This window comes from Protopterus annectens, chromosome 9.part0, assembly GCF_019279795.1.
Source record: "Protopterus annectens isolate FY-2018-M chromosome 9.part0, PAN1.0, whole genome shotgun sequence".
In the NCBI taxonomy this organism is placed as follows: domain Eukaryota; kingdom Metazoa; phylum Chordata; order Ceratodontiformes; family Protopteridae; genus Protopterus; species Protopterus annectens.
In genome coordinates, this window is record NC_056743.1 from 450,489,455 (window position 1) to 450,511,917 (window position 22,463).

The 22,463-nt window shown below is 43.5% G+C and overlaps 1 protein-coding gene across 3 annotated transcripts in view; it reads left to right on the forward strand.

Moving 5' to 3' along the window:
• The window catches only part of AP3M2 (adaptor related protein complex 3 subunit mu 2), a 767,971-nt gene that overhangs the window by 506,874 nt on the left and 238,634 nt on the right, over positions 1 to 22,463 (forward strand). For all 3 annotated transcript variants that reach the window (XM_044082987.1, XM_044082989.1, XM_044082988.1), the window contains one exon: positions 1,160 to 1,297. In XM_044082987.1, the coding sequence (XP_043938922.1) occupies positions 1,160 to 1,297 (138 nt within the window). The remainder of the gene's footprint in view (positions 1 to 1,159; positions 1,298 to 22,463) is intronic.

Sequence of the window (22,463 nt, forward strand, 5' to 3'; positions counted from 1 at the left end):
GTAAGTGATCAGTGCTAATTTATTTTCTTTTGTAACTTTGAATGCTGTCATAAGGGCAGACATTTTGATAAGATTTTTGTTTTTTGGAAAAGATAAATCTAGTCCATAATGCAGTGTGAGGGCACAGTTCATGAGACTGTCATCGTTACGGTATTTTGTCAGATCCTAGCACCATTCACCTCATATAGAAGACCTGAAAAATACTTTGAAAGTCATCACTAAGATTGTCAGTGAATGATCTGCAGTGACTCCTAAATGTTTTATTCCTCATATTCTGTTACTCAATCTGTTAAAGCAGTTTCTAGAAGTGTTAACAAATTGCGACTTATCAGACATTTTACGATGTCAACTTTTTAATATATCAACCTGAATAGGAAAAACATAGGAGGACTAAGTACACAGCCCCCAGCACCCAAATTCCCACCCTTTTAGGGGAGGGGCAACCACATGGGAAAAAAAGGCAATGCCTTAAGTCTATGGCAAAGGTGGGTGTCTGGCAGTGAACACAAAACAATTGAGTATGAGTTGTTAACAGTCTATTTCCTGTAGTTTAGAGTTTGATTCTGTCAGCCTCCATTTACCTACTGTTCATCTCCAAGCACAAAGTAAACCAGATAGTGCTCTGAGGCATTTGGGAAATTGGGCTAGGCTCCTAAATTGTTTCCTGGAATGTATACATATTGATTAATGTATGAACTTATAAGGCAAGTGTCTGTGCTGGTGGTCTGCCTGTGGGATTTAGACTATGCAGTTGGCCATAGATCTAGTGAGGAAAAGGACAAATCTTCCAGTTTCATAAGCAGTTAAACAGCCTTGTTATTTTTTCTTTTTTTTTTTAATGAGCAGTGTAATGTTTGAAGAGCTTGATGGTGCCCCATTAGAGATAATTTTGACTTGCAGCTATGGCAGCGTTCTGTTAGTAAGCTTAACCATAGGATATGGTCTGAATTGTTACGGAACCTGTCACTTGTTTAGGTCTGCTTTTATGGGTGAAATGAAACTAGTACACTTGTCTTTTGTGAAATTATTTATGAATGAGTTTACCTTTCAAGTCTGCAAGTGAATTTACTGGCTGGTTCCTTTGAAGATTCTGTTGCATATATCGACTGTCTTCACTTTGGATTCACATAGTTGAATTTCTGTTCTGTTTGCTTCTCAGGTAGCACTAATGTTGGTGATCAGCTCCCCACTGGCCAGCTGTCTGTGGTACCATGGCGACGGACTGGTGTTAAGTACACAAACAACGAGGCCTATTTTGACGTGATTGAGGAGATTGATGCTATTATTGACAAATCAGGTATTTGGGCATGCAAATTATTTCTTCCTCTTTGGGCACATCAGAGCAATTCTCGTTATGTTTTTTGGAATTAAAGTTATCTTAAATTGTAAATACACTGGTTGCACTGTAAGTGACATTATTTTGCCTTTCTTACTAAAAGTGCTTTGAGCTTTTTTTTCTCATCACAGTTTTACCTCTCATTCCTTCTCACGGTTTTCTAGCAACTCTAGAGCCAAAACATGCCTATCATCAGAGTCTCATTCTGAAATATTTCAGACACATTTTAAGAGTTTCTGTGTCTGGTTCACATTTTCAGTTTTACTATTTGGTTTGTCAAGAGCACCAAGAGTGTTTGTTCACAAAGTGTCTAACACCTGTAATAGCCCATTGCAGCCTACAGAGCATCCACTTTTTTCAATATTTACATGACTGTCTTTGTTTTGTAGACTTTTGTAAGTTGTCAATAATCTCTTCTCTTTGCTGAAAACCTTTTTCTCAATGTAGGATTTTTATATGAACCTAGAAAAATCTTCTCTCATTACAGCCAAAAATATAGTGTTCCTAGGATGCCTCCTGGATACATCCACTAGGGTGGCATTTCTTCCTCAAGAAAAAAAAATGGAATTCTACAGGAAACAGTTTCTGGTATTCTCCAGTAAGTCCCTTTCAGCAGTCAGGGATTATCTCAGGATTCTGGGTTTTGTGGCCTCTGTAATTCTCATGATTCCTCTGGTCAGACCTCAATGAGGAAAATTTAGTGGTTCCTCAACGCAGTCTGGACCAAACACCAAAACCTCCTATAATTTCAGATTCCAGTATTGGGTTTTGGCAAGGAAATCTGTTGTTGGGTAAATCAGTTGTCCTACAACCCAAGACTGCCTTTTACCCTGCCAGACCATACTCAGACTGTAACCACAGATGCATCAGATTTTACATGGGGAGCTGTATCCAAAGGGGTGAAAGTGCAAGATCTGTGAAGCCAGCAAGACAAACTAAGATGAGTACCCTCAGGAGCCATTTGTGCCCCTATCTCATCCAACATCTTTGTCATATCATGTGTGACCTCCTCTGAGCCTGCTGCTTTCCCTGAATTCATTTTCCTTAGTGTTTTTCTTACTTCTATGGTAGGCTCCTCCTCTTCTTTCATTGTAGGCTGTGTCTGGGGCAATACAGCTTCTGTGGGGTTTTCTTCATTCAGAAGCTGCTGGAAGTACTCCTTCCATACTCCTTTGATGTCCTTTGGACCGGTGAGCAGATCGTTGGTGGCCTCCCTTATGAAGGGTATCTGACTATCTTCTTTATCTTTTTGTCTTTGTCTTGTAACCTGATGGAGTTTCTTTGTGCCATCTACTGAGTCATTTTCCAGAAGTTGGTAAAGTGCCTCTAATGCCTTGTTGTTTGCTATTGCAACTCTTCTTTTAGCTTTTTTGTTAGCCAACCTTTGCTAGGCTGGTCCATCTTTTTTATCTCACAATTTTTCCAGTACTCATCCTTTCTTTTGATGACTTCCTGGACATCTGCATTCCAACATTAGCCTGATTAGTCTGATATGCAAAGCTATGAAACACATCATCATGAACCTAATAAACAAGGCTATAGGGAATCTGCAAACTCTGGGTCCTACACAATTTGGTTTTTTGAAGGGTAGATCATACCTGCTCAACTTGGTCAACTTCTTTGAGTCAGTCACCAGAGCTGTGGATGAAGGCAAGGTGGTTCATACAGCCTACCTTGATCTAGCTAAGGCTTTTGATACCATTCCCCACTCAGGAATCATAGAAAAACTCACTAAGCTTGGCATCAACCCCTATATCAATAGGTGGGTTGCAAACAGGCTCACAGATAGAACCCACAGTGTGAAAGTAGCTGACTCCAAGTCAGACTGCCGATTAGCCACGAGTGGAGTCCCACAGGGTTCAGTCCTGGGTTCTCTCTTGTTCAGTATGTACTTCTCTGAAGTCCAGGTCAACACAAAGGGACTCTGGCTGACAAAGTTCGCAGACGATTGCAAGTTGGGAGCTATTATTAACTCCCCAAGTGATGCTGACATCCTACAGAATGACCTCACTGTGAGCAATGACTGGTGTCAGAACCATGGCCTTAAGCTCAATGCCAAAAAATGTGTCATCATCCCCTTTGGGGAAAAAACCCGGTTCCCATGAATTACCACATTGATGGTAGTCCACTGAACACAGAAGACATTATAAGAGATCTGGGAACACAGGTTGACAGCAACCTCTCTTTTGATCACCACATTGCCACTGTGGTCAGAAAGTCCTTCTATGTGGCACATCTCATTACTAACGGTTTTTCATCCAGGAAGAAAGAGGTCATTGTCTCCCTTTACTCTTCCCTCATTAGGCCAATCATCGAGTACAATGCCCCATTTGGCTTATACCTCACTAGACACCTGCAACAACTGGAGAGGCTGCAAAAGTACCTCACAAAGAGGATCCTAGGCCTTAAACACTTGTCCTATATGGACAGACTCAAAAAACTCCCAACTATTCTCTGTCTTATATCGCCTACTTAGAGGTGATCTCTGCCTGACTTACAAAGCCATGATTGACCCAGTTCTGTTAGAAATGCTACATCTAAAGAAATCCCAATCCCTCCGCACCATACACTCCAGAGACCTCAACCTCATTACCACAATTAAAAGAACATGCTGGAGGGACAGGTTCATAACCCAGAGACTGCCCATGCTATGGAACAGACTTCCCATATATGTCAAGCAGAGCACTTCGCTGACCCTCTTCAAGAGAAATCTTGATGAGTTGATGGGAAACAGAAAATTCACCCCGGGGATAACACCAGCGGCTCTACTCAACAGAGGCAGTGGGAACTAAGGTTGGGTGGCACTATGCCAGGGTAATCCTATGGCTAGGCTTGTAAAGGCCCCAAGGCCATTAGCCTAGTACACACCTATGAACCTATAAACACCAGGTTTCGTTATTCACCTTATTTCCATACCTGGCTCAGCTGCTTATCTAGCCTATAGCCCCCACACATGCTGTTTTGAGGTGCTGCCGGTGTTCTACAACTCCACCTATTTCTTCTTCTTCTTTTTATTCTTCTTCTTGAGGTGCTAGAACCCTGAGGAATGCCTTGAACTGTTGTGCTTTCTCTGTAGTCAACCTCCTGATCTTCAGCCTGGTTTCTGTTGACCTTAGAATCAAATTAATCAAATAAATATATCAAAGAAATGATGACATTAATAAATGCTCTGAAATCTCTGAACTTTCTCTGGATCCCATAATTCTATATGATGCCACAGTTATGTCTCTCATAAACAAGGGTAACCAGATCCTCACTGCCTTTACAGACTAGCAGTAGTAGATTAGGCACTTGCAAGTCAACTCAAGATATCCATTCAAGGTACTTCTGTCCCATCAGAGTAGAATGTTATGGCAGACAAGTTCAGCAAATCCAGGACAGACCCCCATGAAAGGAAATTGCACACCAGGGGCTTCCAGGAATTGATCTAGCTGTTGGATACTTCCTAAATATATCTATTTGCCTCTATTTACAACACACAGAAAGAATTTCTGCTGCAGATGTCCTTGAACAGAGGCCTAGAAGACAGATGCTGTTTCATTTCCTTTGACAAGAATGTTCCTGCATGCCATTCCATCCATTCCTGTAATAACTAGAGTCCTTATAACGATTCAGAGGGACTCTTCAAGGATTAATCTGATAACTCCCTTTTGTCCCAGGCAACAGTGATTCTCCCTTCTCTTGGAAATGATCAGAGGCAATTACCACAAATTTCCTCACAAGATGGACTTACTTGCACAAGACAGGGGTTCTCTGATCCACCCAAACCTTCAAGTAGTGCAACTAACTGCCTGGCTAATAGAGTTTTGATACTGCATAGGCACCTTTTTTCTAATGAGATGGCACTGTTATTAAAGGATGCTAAACAAACGGTTACTAGAAAATTATATATGACTAAATGGAAAAGATTTTCTAGTTGTTAACAAACGTGAGAACCAAGATTCTTACAGATCTCACACTCCCTTGATTCTGCAATATTTGTGTAAGTTATTATCCTCTGGCCTTTCTAATCCTTCTATTTAAGATTCACCTTTTGGCCTTCTCTGCTTGCCTGTGATTAGTTACGCCATTTTTACCTTATCTTGGGTGAGACAGTTCCTGAAAGTACTGATGCATATTTGGCCACCTAGGAGACTGGTGGTACCATCAATGGATCTTAACTCTGTTCTTTTGAAACTTACAATTTGATGTGGTTAATCTTCATTCCATTCATCACTGATGGGTTTGGTTCCGAGCCCTCAGAACTGAGTCGGCCTTATACCAAAGTTCGTGCCAGCCAAAAACTCTCGAGCTAAAATTTTACCCATAATCCCCTTCTCCCTGTTACCCCAGATCTCATTTGCCGCGTTGCCGTAAAGCCATGTTCAAGCCAGCTGTCAGCTAAGTCTTTGATATTGTTAGGATATTCTGTTATTTTGATATTTCTGATAACTCAGAATTGTTTAGTGTGTTCTTAGCTAGAGTGTTATTTATTGTAGCTGTGTTTCGCTAAGTCTTTTTTCAACTTTCCTGTCATTGCCTGTTGGTAATCTTTGTACCATCGCTGGTACACTCCCTTCTCTCTACCCACTGTGGTAATTATTTTATATACCATCATTGGTATCTTCTCTTTGCCTTCCAGTTAACTATTGTTGTCTGCTTAGTTGTGGTACTCTGTTGTTTTTTTTCCTTTTTACTCATCATACATTGCTGATTTTGTTTATATTAACATGTCGGATAAAAAGGGCACCTCAGGCTTCAAACAATGCCTGAAGTGTGGGAGAAAAATGCCTAATAGTGACTTTCATGATGACTGTGTTTACTGTTTGGGAGTGCCTCATCTCTCAGTACAACCCCCCTTCCTCTTTCTTTCTGGGGTTTAGCTCTCATACCCTGAATGAGCATAAAAATAAATTGATTTTGAAAAGCCTACTCAAATCACCTTTCTCAGAGGCTTTCTCCACGTTGGAGGGTTCACCCCCTCCAAAGAAAGACAAAAAAGAGACCACACTCCGATGTTCTTCATTTTTCACTGTTGCAGTCATCACCTGTGGGTTATCCCTGCTGTGGTAGCCCTCAGCAGGCCTGAATACCAGAGTCAATGTTTTTCTGTGCTGGCTGCTGTCACTTGCTGACTGACATCAGGGCGTTAGTGCTATAAAGCAGGGCAGCCGACGCCATTACACCAGTCATTCTTGCTGTGGAGCCCATAGCAGAAGCAGTTCGCAAGAGTGCCAGTCGGTTGCTACCAGAGTTCAAATTACAGCTGAAAATGTCTAAAGCTAAGTACCCCATTGGGGATCCTTTTTTCTTGCACTAACTGATGTCTGAAAAAGTTAACAACTGTCTCGCCTGTGAAAAGCAGATCCCACACCGAGACTTTATTCATACTGCGTCACTTGTTTAGACCCAGACTATGACATCCCTCGTTGCCATTTCTGTGCCTTTTTAACGCAAGAGCCATTCGTCATAGAGCTCTAATCATAGACAGGTATTTTCACCTTCCATCTTCGCTTTCCGAAATGGCGTCCGTCAGCCAACAATCCATAGACATACTGATAAAACGTACAGATAAAGACAGAGACAGACCACACAAGGCTAAGCCTTCCGACGATGGAACCACTAAGCAGGTCATCAGTTCTCTGGGATTCAGTGAGGTGCTTTCGCAGCCCCTGATGCCCAATATGATATCTACGCAGGCCTCTACTGAGACCCTTTCGGAGTCCAGTATGCCACAGAAATCTTCTTCATCTTCTGAGCCTTTGGGTGTCTCTGCTTTGGTTGGGTCTGGAGCTGTGGTGCAGGCACCAACTTCCGAGGAGGCCCTTTTCTCTACTGATTCTAGACAAAAACCAATGTCTTCTCATCCGACTACTGTTTCTCTCAGACCGATGGATACTCTTAGGCCTAGAAGTCAGGCCACTCCTAGAAAATCTGCCTCTAGCCACCATCTTATTCGTGCCCCACCACCCCAAGCCCAAACGCTTAAAATGGTGGAGGATCTTATCTCCCTTATCAGGGGTAGTCAGGCCACATCTTCTAAAAGGAAAAGACACCCTTCTCCTGAAATAATGACAGAACAGGATTCTGAGGAATCTGATTATTCAGATTTTAAAGAGGAACAACAACCTCTGACTGCTTATGAGGAGTCAGATGCAGGGGATTCTATCCCTTCTGCCTCCTCACCAAAAGACGTTTCCTTTGTGGAAACCCTTCACACCCTCAAGGAACATTTCCATTGGGAATCTCAGGACTTCCCCCAGTCTAAAAAAACATTAAGTGAGTTTCTAAATCTGCCCCAGCACAGACCTGGATGATGTTTTCCATGAATCCAGCCTAGCCCCTGATGCCCTCCCATCCTCTCCCAGTAAACCAGACAGGTATTACAGAGTAAAAATGAACAAGTCAGCAGTAAACCCAAGACAGCAGACCCACAGTTGAATAAAAGTCGTTTAATGAAGCGCTTTTCATTGCCAAAGTATAGCAACTTCCTCAGAAAAAAATACACATTTAGCAAACAGTACTATTTAAATGATTAGAAACAGTCACCTGAGTAGACACACCTCTTTCCTTTCACATATTTAAAAAGACATTACAAGGAAAAAGCCGCATCCCAAATAAAACATGTTTTCATATTAAAAACAAGGCTGAATCTAAACAAGCCTAACTGTACAAATTGTTTTAAAAATAGATTGTTGTAAATACATCATAATAAAAAAAGTGAAATACTGTATAGTATTATATTGTGTTAAAGTGAACAGTAAATCACAAAGAAATTAAACTAATATCTGTATTTATACAGCATAGTCCAGCAGTCACAAGTGGTTACCGTATCAGACTTCTGAGTTTAAGCAAACATGCAGTGTTGCATGAATCATTCAACCCAGGAGAGGCAAATGTGTTTAACTGTATTTGCCATGAAAGTTCATGTTCCTCAAGGAGTAAACTCATGGGGCCACCTCTCATATTCGGTTGAATTTGGTCAATGGCTTTAAATATAAATTTATGACCTGCATTGTGAGTAACGTGTTTAGCCAACGAATTGTCGGTTTTATTTGTAGAGATTGCGTAAGTATGCTCATATATCCTGTCCCGCAATCTACGTTCAGTTTTTCCCACGTAGAAAGCGGGACAGCAAACACACCTTGCTATGTATACCACGAGTCTAGAATTACAATTAAGTCTAAACCTGATGTTAAACTTGTGGTCATTAATAAGGAAGGTGTTTCCAACCTCGACCAATCTACACATCTTACAACCCCCTGGTATTAACCAGTTACTTGAGAAACTGAAAAGCAATAAATTCAAAAAAATGAAAAGGGACCGAATGGCCTATGACAACGGGGCTGCTTACCCTAAACTGTCAGTTGCTCAGGTTTCCAGTATATTTAAAACATTTACTGTTGCACAACAGCAACAAAACGGTAACACGGACCAGGTTGGTGCACCAAATGATGACAATAACCAGGGTACAATTAAATGTAGTGAACGGATCCGTAATTATAACAATAATAACTTTGTAAGCCAACAACAAACTGATGGTAATAACTCTGGCGCCTTTACTACTAGTGAGACCGGAAATTTTCAGAAGGGCAACCATACAGAAGCTATCCCAAAAAACAAGTCATTCAAACAGAACCAGAAGAACCAACTGCATTCCAAGCGCAGGAAATAACAGGGAATGATACTCCTGCACTGAATGTCGTAACAAACACTGATGGTGACTTTAATATATACAATTTCTCTTCGGTCTCAATTGACTCTACTTTAGTCAGCTTGTTAGCAAAAGGTTGTACTTTTGTACCTGACAAACCCTTGAACCTTGTTAAAACAGTATTTGATTTAAAACTATATGTGAGAAAGTTGAATTTCAACTTGCTATTTAGTAGCAACAATTCAAGGGATGACAGGCTGAGGGTAGTGAGCACTTTTAACCCCCCTTTACACTCCACTCTGAAAATGTTTGAACAAGTTTGCGAGCTTGATTTTAGACACCTATTGTATTCCCAGAACATTTTTTCAGGCAGAAAGAAAAACAGTGCGAGTCCTGATGAAAAATTGGCCTTACATGCTTTGTGTTCTACTAGTGTGCGGGTGGTCAAACCTGATAAAGGTGGGGGATTGGTCATATTTGACCATCAAGATTACATTAAGAGAATGCGTGGCTTACTTGACACATAAGCATACCTTAAAGTTTCACTAAACGAAGTCAACATAGCCTTTCAGCGGATTAGAGGCTATTTTTAATGACCTTTTTATAGAAGCCACCATTGACATGGATACATTTAACTTTATATATTTGGTTTGGCCTAAAACTCCAATTTTGTTTGGGATACCTAAAATCCACAAGGATGTGTTGAACCCCCTCCTATGAGACCATTGATTGATGGGAGGGGATCCATAACATACCCTTGTGCTAAAGTTGTAGATAACATCTTGAAAAAATATCTTGTAACTGAACCTCAGATATGTAAGGACTCGTGGTCCTTCTTGGAGAGCCTTAACAACTTGGAGTTTGATACCAGCCACAATTTTTTAACTATTGACGTTAAAGATCTTTATACATCTATTCCCCATCTTGAAGGGATAGAATGGGTTAGCCTTTTTCTCAGATCTAAGGACGTTCCAACTAATGAAATCACCTTCGTGGAATCCTTATTAGATATTATTCTTACAGACAACTATTTTGTTTTTGATCAAGAATTTTATTTACAAAAACAAGGTGTGGCTATGGGGTCACCTTGTGGTGCCAGCTTTGCTAACCTGGTTATGGCATACTGGGAAAGGACTTTTGTCCTGAGTATCCCCCACCACAAGGCGAACCTCATATTTTATACACGGTTCTTGGACAATATTTTCATCTTATTCAAAGGTGATAATATACAGGCTAACACATTTATTTCCTACTTGAACACTACTACCGACTTTCTTGTATTCATGTCAACATTCCACACAGACACTATAGACTATCTTGACGTCAAGTTGTCCAAAGATAGGGTTAATAAAGGGTATGTCTCGATGATTTTTAGGAAACATACATATTGTAATTCCTTTTTACATTTTTCTAGCTGCCACCTGTTCCATCAGAAGCGGTCAATTGTCATAGGACAGTTAATCAGGGCAGCTAGAATGACCACATTGGAGTAGGATTTTCAAATGGAATGCGACTTGCTGAGAAGCATGTTCGAGCAACGTGGCTACCCCTGTAACCTGATACAAAAGTTGGTTAGTGAAGTCTCTGAAAAGAGAAGAGTCGGGTTAGTTAACCCTATTCTCCACTCTAGCAACTTGGAGAACACTACAACAACCTTCCTTACTGATGGTGGTTCTTCTACATAACAAGGTACATCACAATTACAAGACTCTAACTTCAAAGATAGGTTTATTACTACTTTTTGCACTGATAGTGCGAGGGTGAAACTTATTTTGTACAAGAACTGGCAATTCATTTTGAATGATGGCCTATTACTTGACAAATTAGGCCCATTCCCTAATACAGTATTCCGTAGAGGGTACACTCTTAAGAATCTTCTTGAAAGTGGTAGCCACCGCAACACGCCTAGACACGCAGGGATGACCACCTGTGGGGGTTGTAAAATGTGTAGATTGGTCGAGGTTGGAAACACCTTCCTTATTAATGACCACAAGTTTAACATCAGGTTTAGACTTAATTGTAATTCTAGACTCGTGGTATACATAGCAAGGTGTGTTTGCTGTCCCGCTTTCTACGTGGGAAAAACTGAACGTAGATTGCGGGACAGGATATATGAGCATACTTACGCAATCTCTACAAATAAAACCGACAATTCGTTGGCTAAACACGTTACTCACAATGCAGGTCATAAATTTATATTTAAAGCCATCGACCAAATTCAACCGAATATGAGAGGTGGCCCCATGAATTTACTCCTTGAGGAACATGAACTTTCATGGCAAATACGGTTAAATGCATTTGCCCCTCCTGGGTTGAATGATTCATGCAACATTGAATGTTTACTTAAACTCAGAAGTCTGATACGGTAACCACTTGTGACTGTTGGACTATACTGTATAAATACAACTATTAGTTTAATTTCTTTGTGATTTACTGTTCACTTTAACACAATATAATACTATACAGTATTTCACTTTTTTATTATGATGTATTTACAACAATCTATTTTTAAAACAATTTATACAGTTTGGCTTGTTTAGATTCAGCCTTGTTTTTAATATGAAAACATGTTTTATTTGGGATGCGGCTTTTTCCTTGTAATGTCTTTTTAAATATGTAAAAGGAAAGAGGTGTGTCTACTCAGGTGACTGTTTCTAATCATTTAAATAGTACTGTTTGCTAAATGTGTATTTTTTCTGAGGAAGTTGCTATACTTTGGCAACGAAAAGCGCTTCATTAAACAACTTTTATTCAACTGTGGGTCTGCTGTCTTGGGTTTGCTACTGACTTGTTCATTTTTGGTTTGTTTGTGATTTCCCCAGTTTTATTTTGAGGTATTACAGAGTACCAGATTCTCACAAATACCTGTACAGAAATCCTGCTGCAGACCCGGAGGCCATTACACAGGGACCTAAAGGAGCTAAGTCTAGTTCTGCAAAGAATCATATTCCTTCTGACAAGGATTCCAGAGCTCTGGACAGATGGGGTAAAAAAAGTATACACCTCTGCAACCTTAGCTATCAGAGCACTCAACTGTCAGTTCCATATGTTAAAATATCAACAACACACTTTGGAACTATTAAAGTAAAAGATTTCAACCTTTCCTGACTGTGCCAATTCGAAAGAGTTAGCAGATTTACTGCACTCTACTTGTCAAGGGGCCAAACACTCATTACACTGTGGATATGACACCCTAGAAGCCTCAAGCAGGGCAGCAGTGTCAGGTTCTGTCATTCAGAGACATGCATGGTTGAAGGAACAACCTCTCCCTGATCATGTCAAGTCTAAATTAATTGATGCACCTTTGGATAAGGGCCGCTTGTTTGGAGTAAAAGCAGAAGAGGTGCTTAAAAAGATGGAAGACAAAGCAAAATCTATGCAAACAGTAAAAAAATTTCTTTCAGGTTCAACCTCCTAGGTTCAGCAGGAATTTTCCCTCTAAGCACTGGTCCTTTGCTGCACCTAGCAGACAGGGGCAAGGTATGCCCTGCAGGGACAGACCATCCAGGCCCCTATCCCAATGACAACAGAGAACCAAACAGTGGACCACCTCCGCCCCAAAGCTAGGGAGTTCTGAGGCACCCTTCTATGGCAAAAACTCTCAATGACTCCCTCCCTCTCTCCCCTCTGCCCTCATTTCACTCACCAAAAGCTTGCAGAAAGGCTGTCCCTCTGCAAAGAAAATTGGTCTTCAGTAACAAAAGACCATTGGGTCTTAAAGATAATTTTTCAGGGATACAAATTCTCTTTCAATGAACTCCTAATTCCAAGGGGGTACCCAGACTTACCTCCAAATCATTGGGCAGAGGCATTGAAATATGTCCAAACTCTCATATCCCAGGGAGCAGTAGAACCTGTTCCCCCAGATCAAACAAGCAAAGACTTTTATTCCAGACTATTCCTTGTTCCCAGAAAAGAGGGCACTTGGAGCCCCATCCTGGATCTATCCATTCTGAACACCTCCCTGGTGGTCCCCAAATTCAGAATGCTAACTTTTCAGCAGCTGCTGCCTATGCTGACAAAAAATGCCTGGTTAGTGACCCTAGACCTAAAGGATGCCTACCTCCACATCCCCATAAGGGAATCCTGCAAGAAATTCCTGCGCTTCAGAGCAGGCTCGCAACACTTTCAGTTTTCTGGGCTACCCTTTGGCTTATCTATTGCTCCCAAGATATTCACCAAATGCTTAGCCCCAGCCATAGCATTTTGCAGACAGAGAAACATACAGATTTACCCTTATCTGGTCGACTGCCTCATTCAGGCAGAGAGCAAAGAAAAGCTGCTTCAGGGCCTCCTCTTTGTCAAAACCCTCCTAGCTTCCTTAGGGTTCACCATCAATGAGAAGAAATCAAAGCAAACACCCTCCAGGAAGATCATTTTCTTGGGAGCACTGCTGGACACAGCATCCCAAATGGCCTTCCTATCCCCATAAAAGCAGAGTGTCCTGCCTCTCTAGTTTTCCCAGCCGGCTTTCAGAAGTCACCTCACTGTAAGGAAGTTCCTGCAAGCTTTCGGGTACATGGCATCTTGCATCCGTTTAATTCCTCTGGCCAGGCTTCACATGAGAAAACCTCTTCAATGGTATGTAAAGAACCTTTGGTGTCACCACTCTCCACCTCTAGAGCCCTCTATCCCTCTGATCCCCTGTATAAGGGCCGAGTTTCTCTGGTGGACAGGGGCGTGTGCCAAGAACAAGCCCTTCACCCTTCTCCCTGCTGGGCAGAACATTACCACCGAAGCCTCAGACATTGCTTGGGAGGCTCACCTAGAAGGCTGGTGCACCCAAGGTCTTTGGGATGCCCATCACCTTCCCTTACACATCAACCAAAAGAAAATGATGGCAGTACAAAAGGCTCTGACATCCTTCAAACCCCATCTCAAGCCAGGGGTTCTCCTTATCAAAACAGACAACACCACAGTAATGTGATACATCATCAAACAGGGAGGAACCCAATCTTACCCTCTGTGCAGGCTAGCCATGAACCTCTGGCTGAAAGCCTCTTCCATGGGACTACACCTAATAGCCCAATGTTACCAGGGATCAACAACACCCTGGCAGACCACTTAACCAGGAACTTACTGGACCCCCACAAATGGCAGCTCCACAGAAAACTCTTTTTACAGATCACTCAGGAGTGGGGGACTCCAGAGGTGGATCTCTTTTCTTTGCATCTCAACCATAAGCTGAAAATATTCTGTACCAGGGAGTATCACCACCTAGCATGGAAGCTGGATGCTTTGACCTTCCCCTGGAACACCCTCTTTGTGTATGCATTCCCTCCTCTGCCTTTTATTCCCAAGGTGCTGATCAAAGTAAGGAGGAGAGACCAAAGGCCATCCTCATTGCTCCAGATTGGCCCAAACAACAGTGGTAACCCTTACTGTGCAGACCTCCTGACTCAGGTGGGGGGGATGCTGCACCCAGCCTTGCAGACTCTCAGCATGGCTAATACTCTAAAGGCAAACAAGGGGCCCCAGTTGAGCATACGGGTCCTAGACATTATCAGAGAGGCCAAAAGGCCCAGCACCAGAAAATCTTACGCAGGAAAATGGAAAAGACTGTGCTCCTGGAGCCAGTCCAGAGGGGGCAGTATCTCACAACCTTCCATCCCTCTTATCCTGGACTACCTAGCGGAGCTACTTAATAGTGGCCTGTCCCTCTCTTCTATTAAAATCCATGCCTCAGCCATTTCCGCTCATTTTGACACAGATCAGCCCCTGTTCTTCCATCCTTTGAACAAACAATTCCTCAGAGGGACTTCAAATATCAGACCTCCCAAAAGGCCACCCACGCCAGCCTGGGACCTGAATTATGTTTTGGAAAAACTAACCTTACCACCCTTTGAACCTGCTGCTTCAGCAGAACTAAGATACCTCTCCTGGAAGAGTGCTTTTGTCCTAGCTATCACCTCAGCTAGAAGAGTTTCAGAACTTCAGGCACTGATGGCCATTGAGCCCTTCATCATTTTCCATACAGACAGGGTTTGCCTGAGGGGTAACACCTCCTTTATGCCCAAGGTGGTATCTAATGTGACTGTCAACCAGGCCATACATCTACCCACCTTCTTTCCTAACCTTCAAAGCAAGGGTAAAGAATTTTGCACTTACTAGATGTGTACAGACAGCTCAGATACTATCTGAACCATACTAAATCCTTCAGGAAAACAGACTAACTACTTGTCAGCTTTGTCCCAGGGGCAGAGTGGAAGCCCATTTTCAAGCAAACCATTTCCAAATGGATATCACACTGTATCCATTTCTGCTACAGATTACATGGGAACCCCCCCCCCAAATCTATTCGAACCCATTCCACTAGGGCAGCCTCCACTTCCACAGCATTCCTCAGAGCAGTTCCCACCAGGGACATCCTGGAAGCTGCCACCTGGACTTCTGTCCATACCTTTACCAAGCATTACCACCTACCTCTATTTTCTAAGGCTAGGGCAGGGTTTGCCTCTGCAGTCCTGCAGGGCTTGCTGACCCAGGCCTAGGACTCTTACTAATCCTACCACCCCTGTCCTCAGCTTTGGGAATCCTCCCACAGGTGATGACTGCAACAGTGAAACACGAAGAACATAGTACAGTTATGTGCACTTACCATAAATGTAGATGTTCGCGTGTAGTCACTGTTGTAGTCCTGGTTTTCCTCCCTCCTTTCCCCTTATATCTTCTTTCTTTAGGGAGACAAGCTTCTCACGGTGGCTTTTAGCCACCAGGACCTCTTTACCATATTATTATTTTATTTATTTATTTATTTATTTGTGTATTTATTTATTTATTGCATTTGTTTACCGGGAAAGTCCACTGGGCCAGAAATGAGCCCATTTTCAATGGATGCCCAGGGAGAAAAGTTCCACATGTAATTACATAAAAAGAACATATAATACAGAATATATCAGGTAGTGTTTATACATTAGATAAGTAAATAACAGCATCCAATAATATGGCAAGAATCACATACAGTAGTGAGGTGATAACATTGTAAAACATGGTGATATAGGTAAAGAATTGTTAAACTCATGGTAGAAGTATAGAAACAGAAGGTGTAGATGGTAGTTAAGGTTGTTAGATGAGAGAGGAGATTGTATAAAGGGAAAAGAAGGAGGCAGAAGGCTTAGAGTAGGGATGGCACTGGCTAAGTGTCAGCAGAAGCAGTTGATGTAAAGGAGGAAAGGGAAAAATAAAAGCCTAGGTGTAGAGATAGGATTACCTTTTTACTACCTGGGCTTCTGACTGGTTAGGGCAAGAAAACTGATGTAATGGCGTCGGCTGCCTTGCTTTATAGCACTGATGTCCTGACATCAGTCAGGAAGCGATGGCAACCGGCGCAGAAAAACACTGACTCTGGTATTTGGGCTGGCCGAGGGCTACCACAGCAGGGATACCCCACAGGTGATGACTGCAACAGTGAATACACTCGAACATCTATATTTATGGTAAGTGTACACAACTGTACTTTCCGTCTTCACCCTCTGGTGAAAAGGAAAGACTGCCAAAACCAAAAATTCCAAAACTTTCTGCACCGGAACAAAAGTCTTCTCCTACGGCACCGTCTTTGGTACCGTCTTTGTGTATATCGTCGATGCCGACTATCTTGGCACCGACAATGTCTATGCCACCAGATGTGACTGATCCAAAAACTTTGACCTCGACTCCGATTATGACCCCGAGCCCTTTCTCGGCTCCGGTAACTCAAATAAACCCTGCTGTTCCTGTCATCTCAAAAATGGAGACATTGGTGCCTCTAGACATACAAGCGCGGACCCGATATTCCCCGTCTGTGGACCCTTTCTTGGGACAGGCTTGTAGTCCCTTCTTAGATCGTCCAGAGTCCCCGTCAGGGATATCCACTAGGTCCACCTGGAGCCTCTCAGAACTCGATGTGGTGCGCCTTGTGGACCAGCTGTTGACAGCCAGGGGGATCCCTTCTGATTCAAAATCCTAGTCCCTTATAGGACTTGGGTTGTCTGCTTCACTGACTCCATGTTACTCTCCTCCTTTGTCCTCTTTGCAGGTTCCGAAGCCCTTGGCACCAATGCCTCTCACACCACCCTCTGCTTCGGTGCCGATAGTGGACCTCACTTCGGCCCCGGAATCGACCCTTTGGCCTTCGGTTGTGTTGGAACCGGGTCTTCCTCAAGCTCTGGACTGGACTGCGGGTTCCTCGGTTCTAGGTTCGGCGCCGGCTTTTTCTACGGTGCTGTGCATGGTTCCAGGAGCCCTGTTGGTACCTATCCAGCTTGAGGCTCCATGGCTGGGAGCAGGCTCAACAGAGCGGTGTGTGACCCAAGTTCCAAGGTTGTCTTTCTCGGTTCCGGGCTCCCATCCCTCTTCACACAGCCTTGCTTTCCAGGCGATGGAGAGGGCTCTTGCCTCCATGAGCAGTCCTTCAGCGTCGGAACCCCCATGTCCTCCCCCTGTGCTGCAGCTGTCACAGGCCACTGTCCCAGATTGAGCACGGAAGCCACAGGAGACCCTATTGCAGGGTGCCCTTTTTTCTGAGTCCTCCTCAGAAGCTCCCACTGAGGAGGTTCCTAGGAAGAAATCGTGAAAGAGGAAGCATGTGGACTCCCCTGAGGAGTCCCTCACCGAGCATATGGATTACGATGAAAGGGAAGGGTCCCCTCGATCACCCCGTGAAGATGTCTCCTTCGGAAACATCCTCTAGATCTTGAAACACAGGGTTGATTGGAAGCCCAAAAACCCTTCCTCAGAGGAATCTGTTTTCCTGCAGGCCTTTTGTGCTCGACTATCTACCTCCTGGGTGACCACGGCTGCAGTCGAGTTGTTTCAGCTTGTCGTGGAGCGCGCCTAGAAGAACCCTGACGCAGTTGAAGCAATCCCCAAGAAACCAGACAAGTTCCTCTCTACCCCTGAAAAAATATCCTCATTGCTCAAAAGGTCTACCAGCAGATGCTATGCTGGCAGCCACCAAGAGAGAGTTCGCTGAGGAGAGCCACACTTTTCACCCGCCTAACAGAGAGTCCTGAGCGGTGGACAAACTGGAGAAGCGAGTGTTTGATTCATTGACCTTTCCTATTTGGTCTTTGAACTACCTGACACATTTTACCAGACTTCTGAGAGAACTAATCTCCGAACTCTCTGGTACTCTGTCAGGAAAGGTGTCTGACAAGGTTAATGACAAGGTAGCCTTACAGCTAGTGACCCTGGAATCAATTTCTAATTCATCCATGAGGTTGATTTCACATGCAACTGAAGGAGTGGCCAGAGTGTGGGTTCAGACATAGTTATGAGACGTCACGCCTGGATGCAGCTATGCGACTTCTCAGATGCCTTCAAGTTTTCCTTAACGCTCCAGTGGAAGTGTCCTCCCTGTTTGGCCCTAAAGTGAAGGACACATTAGCCAGGTGCGAGCAGGATGGTAAGATCCTGTCTGCAGTTGGTGTACGTTTCTCCACTCCTCAGCATTCCTTTTCCAGGAACTAGAGAAGTGGGAAATTGTGGCACAAAAAAATCTCAGGGTTCTTTTTGTGACAATGTGGAAAGTTTACCCCCAACGGCAGAGGGGGCAACTCTTCCAGAAGGCACCCCTATAGGGGAAAGGGGGTCCACGTAATCAGGGTTCCGGAGATTCCTTCACTGGGCAGCCCTATCAGCACTCCTGAAGAGCAGTCCACTTGCTTTCCTCTGGAAGCAGTCGGGGGACATCTTTCTCTGCACCCCAATGCATGGCTGTCTATTACCACCGACTCTTGGGTGCAGAAGATAATATCCAGAGGTTACGAAATCCATTTCATTGTCTACCCAAAACCTCCAAAGTGAATCCCAGATGTTCCACCCAGTCTAAGGGATGAAGCAGCTCTACAAATAGAACAGCTGTGCTTAAAAAGAGTCATCCAAAAAGTCCCACCAGACCAATTAGGGATCTGGTTTTTACTCAAAGTTTTTTTTGGTGCCAAAAAAGACAGGAGACTGGAGGCCAGTTTTGGATCTCAGCTGTTTAAACAAGTTTGTCAGCCAGACAAAATTCCTGATAGTTATGGTTCAGTCCATTCTCCCATTTCTGGAGGAAGGCGATTGGATGTGCTCGATAGACCCTCGGGATGCGTATTACCACATCAAGATGAACAAACGCTCCAGAAGATTTCTTCGCTTCTGGCTGGGAGCCAGTCGCTACCAATTCTGTGCCCTGCCCTTCGGACTCTCTACATCCCCCAGAGTGTTCACCAAATGCTTGGCAGCAGTGACAGCTCACTTGAGACTGCAAGGATTCCAGGTGTTTCCATATCTGGACGATTGACTCCTCACCGCTCCCACCAAGCATCTACTGGTAACAGCCTTGCATTACACCCTCTCTCTGGCGCATCACCTAGGAATACCCATAAACTGGGAAAAGTCCAGTCTAACTCCAACCTAGACCCTGGAGTGTATAGGGGTAACGTTCAGTACCCGTTCTTGCTTGATCTCTCTCCCGGATCACAGACTTCAAAGAGTAAGGATACAGCACTGGGTGATACTCTGTCACGACTTGGTCCCGGCCCAACAGGTCCTGCAGTTGCTAGGATCAATGGCAGCATCTATAGCTATGGTACCCCTAGCAAGATTTCACATGAGACTCTTGCAGTGGCTACTGTTAACCCAGTGGTATCAGAATCATCAACCATTGTCTTCCAAGATCCGTATTACGAATCGGTGCAAACTGGATCTTTCATGTTGGACGAAGCCAGAGTCAGCACTTTGGAGCCAACCTTTCCATCCCCCTCAGCCCAACGCCATTGTGACCACGGACGCTTCTCTGATAGGGTGGGGGGATGCATTATCAGGGAATGACTGTCCTAGGTACATGGTTTGATGTAGAGACCAGTCTGCATATAAATGTTCTAGAACTGAGGGCAGTGCTCTTAGCGTTGCAGGCATTTCAAACTGCCCTTCCTTCTGGAACTGTTGCTATCCAGTTGGACAACATGTCATTAGTTTGGTACATCAACAAACGGGGAGGAATCAAGTCCTATCCCCTATGCCAAGAGACCATGAGAGTTTGGCAGTGGGCTATAGCTTCCAACCACTTTCTGATAGCAACGCATATCCCAGGGACTGCCAGCGTGATTGCAGACAAATTGAGCAGGTGCATTCTCCTACCTTACAAGTGGTCCCTCGACCCCAAGTTAGCGGCAAAGTTTTTCAGCTGTTGGGGCCAGCCTTGTTGAGACTTATTTGCCTCCCCGTCCAACCACGAATGCAGCAACTATTTTGCCCTAATTAGCCCACGGAGAATCAGAGAGGGATGCACTTATTCACAATTGGCTCACGGGACTTCTTTATGCTTATCCTCCCATTCCTCTGATCCCTCTAGTTCTGAAGAAAACCCTTCAGTAGAAAAGCAAGATGATCCTCATTGCCCCGTTTTGGCCATGACAGGTATGGTTCCCCTTTCTCTGGCCTCATCTTCTTTACAGACCGTGGATCCTGGATCCAACTACAGATCTGATATCTCACCCTCAAGGGCTGAGTCTCCTGAACCTTTCCAGCCTCAAGCTCACAGCTTGGCTTCTCCACTTCCAATGATTGCCAGGCATTGTAATCTTTCCTCTCCAGTATGTGACATTATTCTGGCTTCCCATAAACCATCCACCAGAAAACTTTATGCTGACAAATGTAAAAGATTTTCGATTTGGTCTAGACAGAGAGATTTAGACCCTTTTTCTGCACCCATCTTTGCTGTACTCCAATTTTTTCGAGGGGGGTGCCGCAGCTTCAACCATCCGTGTCCATTTAGCTGCCATTTTGAATTTTCATAATGGTTTCGGTGACTCATCCTTAATCTCTCATCGCCTGAGCAAGACCTTTTTGAAAGGAATCTGTCATTCAAGACCTCCAATTAAGCAGCCCACAGAACCCTGGAGTTTCACTCTTGTCTTGCAATCTTTGACACAAGCCCTCTTTGAACCAGCAGCCATGTGTGACATTAAGTTACTATCCTGGAAATCCCTTTTTCTGGTGGCTATTACTTCGGCCAGATGGATTTCCGAGCACCAAGCTCTTTGTACCAAGCGTCCTTATTTGATTTTTCATAAGGACAGAGTACTACTACGGACCAATCCTTCCTACCAAAAGTCATTTCTGAGCTTTCCATTAATCAGACAATTGATTTGCCTGTGTTTTTTCCTAATTTTTCTAACAAGGGAGAGTATTGTTTACATTTACTGGATGTTCACAGATAATTGAGGTTTTACCTAGACAGAACAAAAACTATCAGGAAATAAGACGGATTGTTTATTTCCTTTTCTGGTCCAAAAATGGGAAAGTCAGTCTCTAAAGTAACTCTATCCAAATGGCTCAGAGACTGTATAACTTTCATCTATAATCTAGAAAATAAATCTGTCCTGCTAAACATCAGGGCTCATTCCACTAGATCTGTGGCAACTTCTGTGGCTTTTCATTCCAGAGCTTCAATGGATGACATCTGTGCAGCAGATACGTGGGCCTCCCTTTATACCTTTATCACTTATTGCAAGCTGGATCTGGTCTCAAGGGGAAGAGTGTCCTTTGGTTCAATGGTGCTCAGCAATGTTCTTCCTTAGGGTTACCCATGAATATAAGGTAGCTGGGGACTCAGTCCCATCAATGATGAATGGAATGAAGATAAACAACATGAGATAAAGAAATTATGTCTTATCATAATGTTCCATCTGTGTTGTTGATCTTCATCCATTCATCACGTCCCACCCTCCTTCCCCCTCGGGTCCATTTCCTGGATTAAGGTTTTTGCTCGGAGACAGCCTCTGCTTTACTTGCTAGGACAAACTCGATCTGAGGTAACAGGGAGAAGGAGATTGTGGGTAAAATCTTACCTCAAGAGCTTTTGCCTGGCGCGAGCTTTGGTATAAAGCCGACTTGGTTCTGAGGGCTCGGAACCAAACCCATCAGTGATGAATGGATGAAGATCAGCAACACAGATGGAACATTATGGTAAGACATAACTTCTTTTTTTTCCTTTTCTGAATCAGTACACGAGCTGGATTTACAGTTTTATCTTGGAAAACAGTGATGCTCATTGGTCTGACTTCTGCTAGAAGAGTATCTGAGGTACAAGCATTTATGGTGCGTCATCTCTGTCAGATCTGTCATAAAGACACAGTTATTCTGAGAACCTTTCTTTTGTGTATGCTCAAAGTGGCTTTAGAGTTTATACTGAGCCAGGCAATCCATCTTCCCTTCTTCTTTACAGAACCAAAAAACAAGGAAGAAAGGATCCTGCATACTCTTCATGCTCACAGACAAGCCAGATGCATTGATAGCAGACGTGTAGCTTGCTATTCTGGCACCAGATGCCATCCTCCCAATTTAGTGCCCCTTTCTACAACTCTGTTAAGGAGTAGAAAACAAAACTCTTCTTTCCTTTTAAACTGTAGTAACTGTAGTAACTGCAAGTAGCTGCTACATTGCACATGGAGCACTAAAGCTCTTCAGTTTAACTGTCACTGTAATGCTGTAATTGCATTGAAGAATGATAGGGGATCTGATCGGCAGATG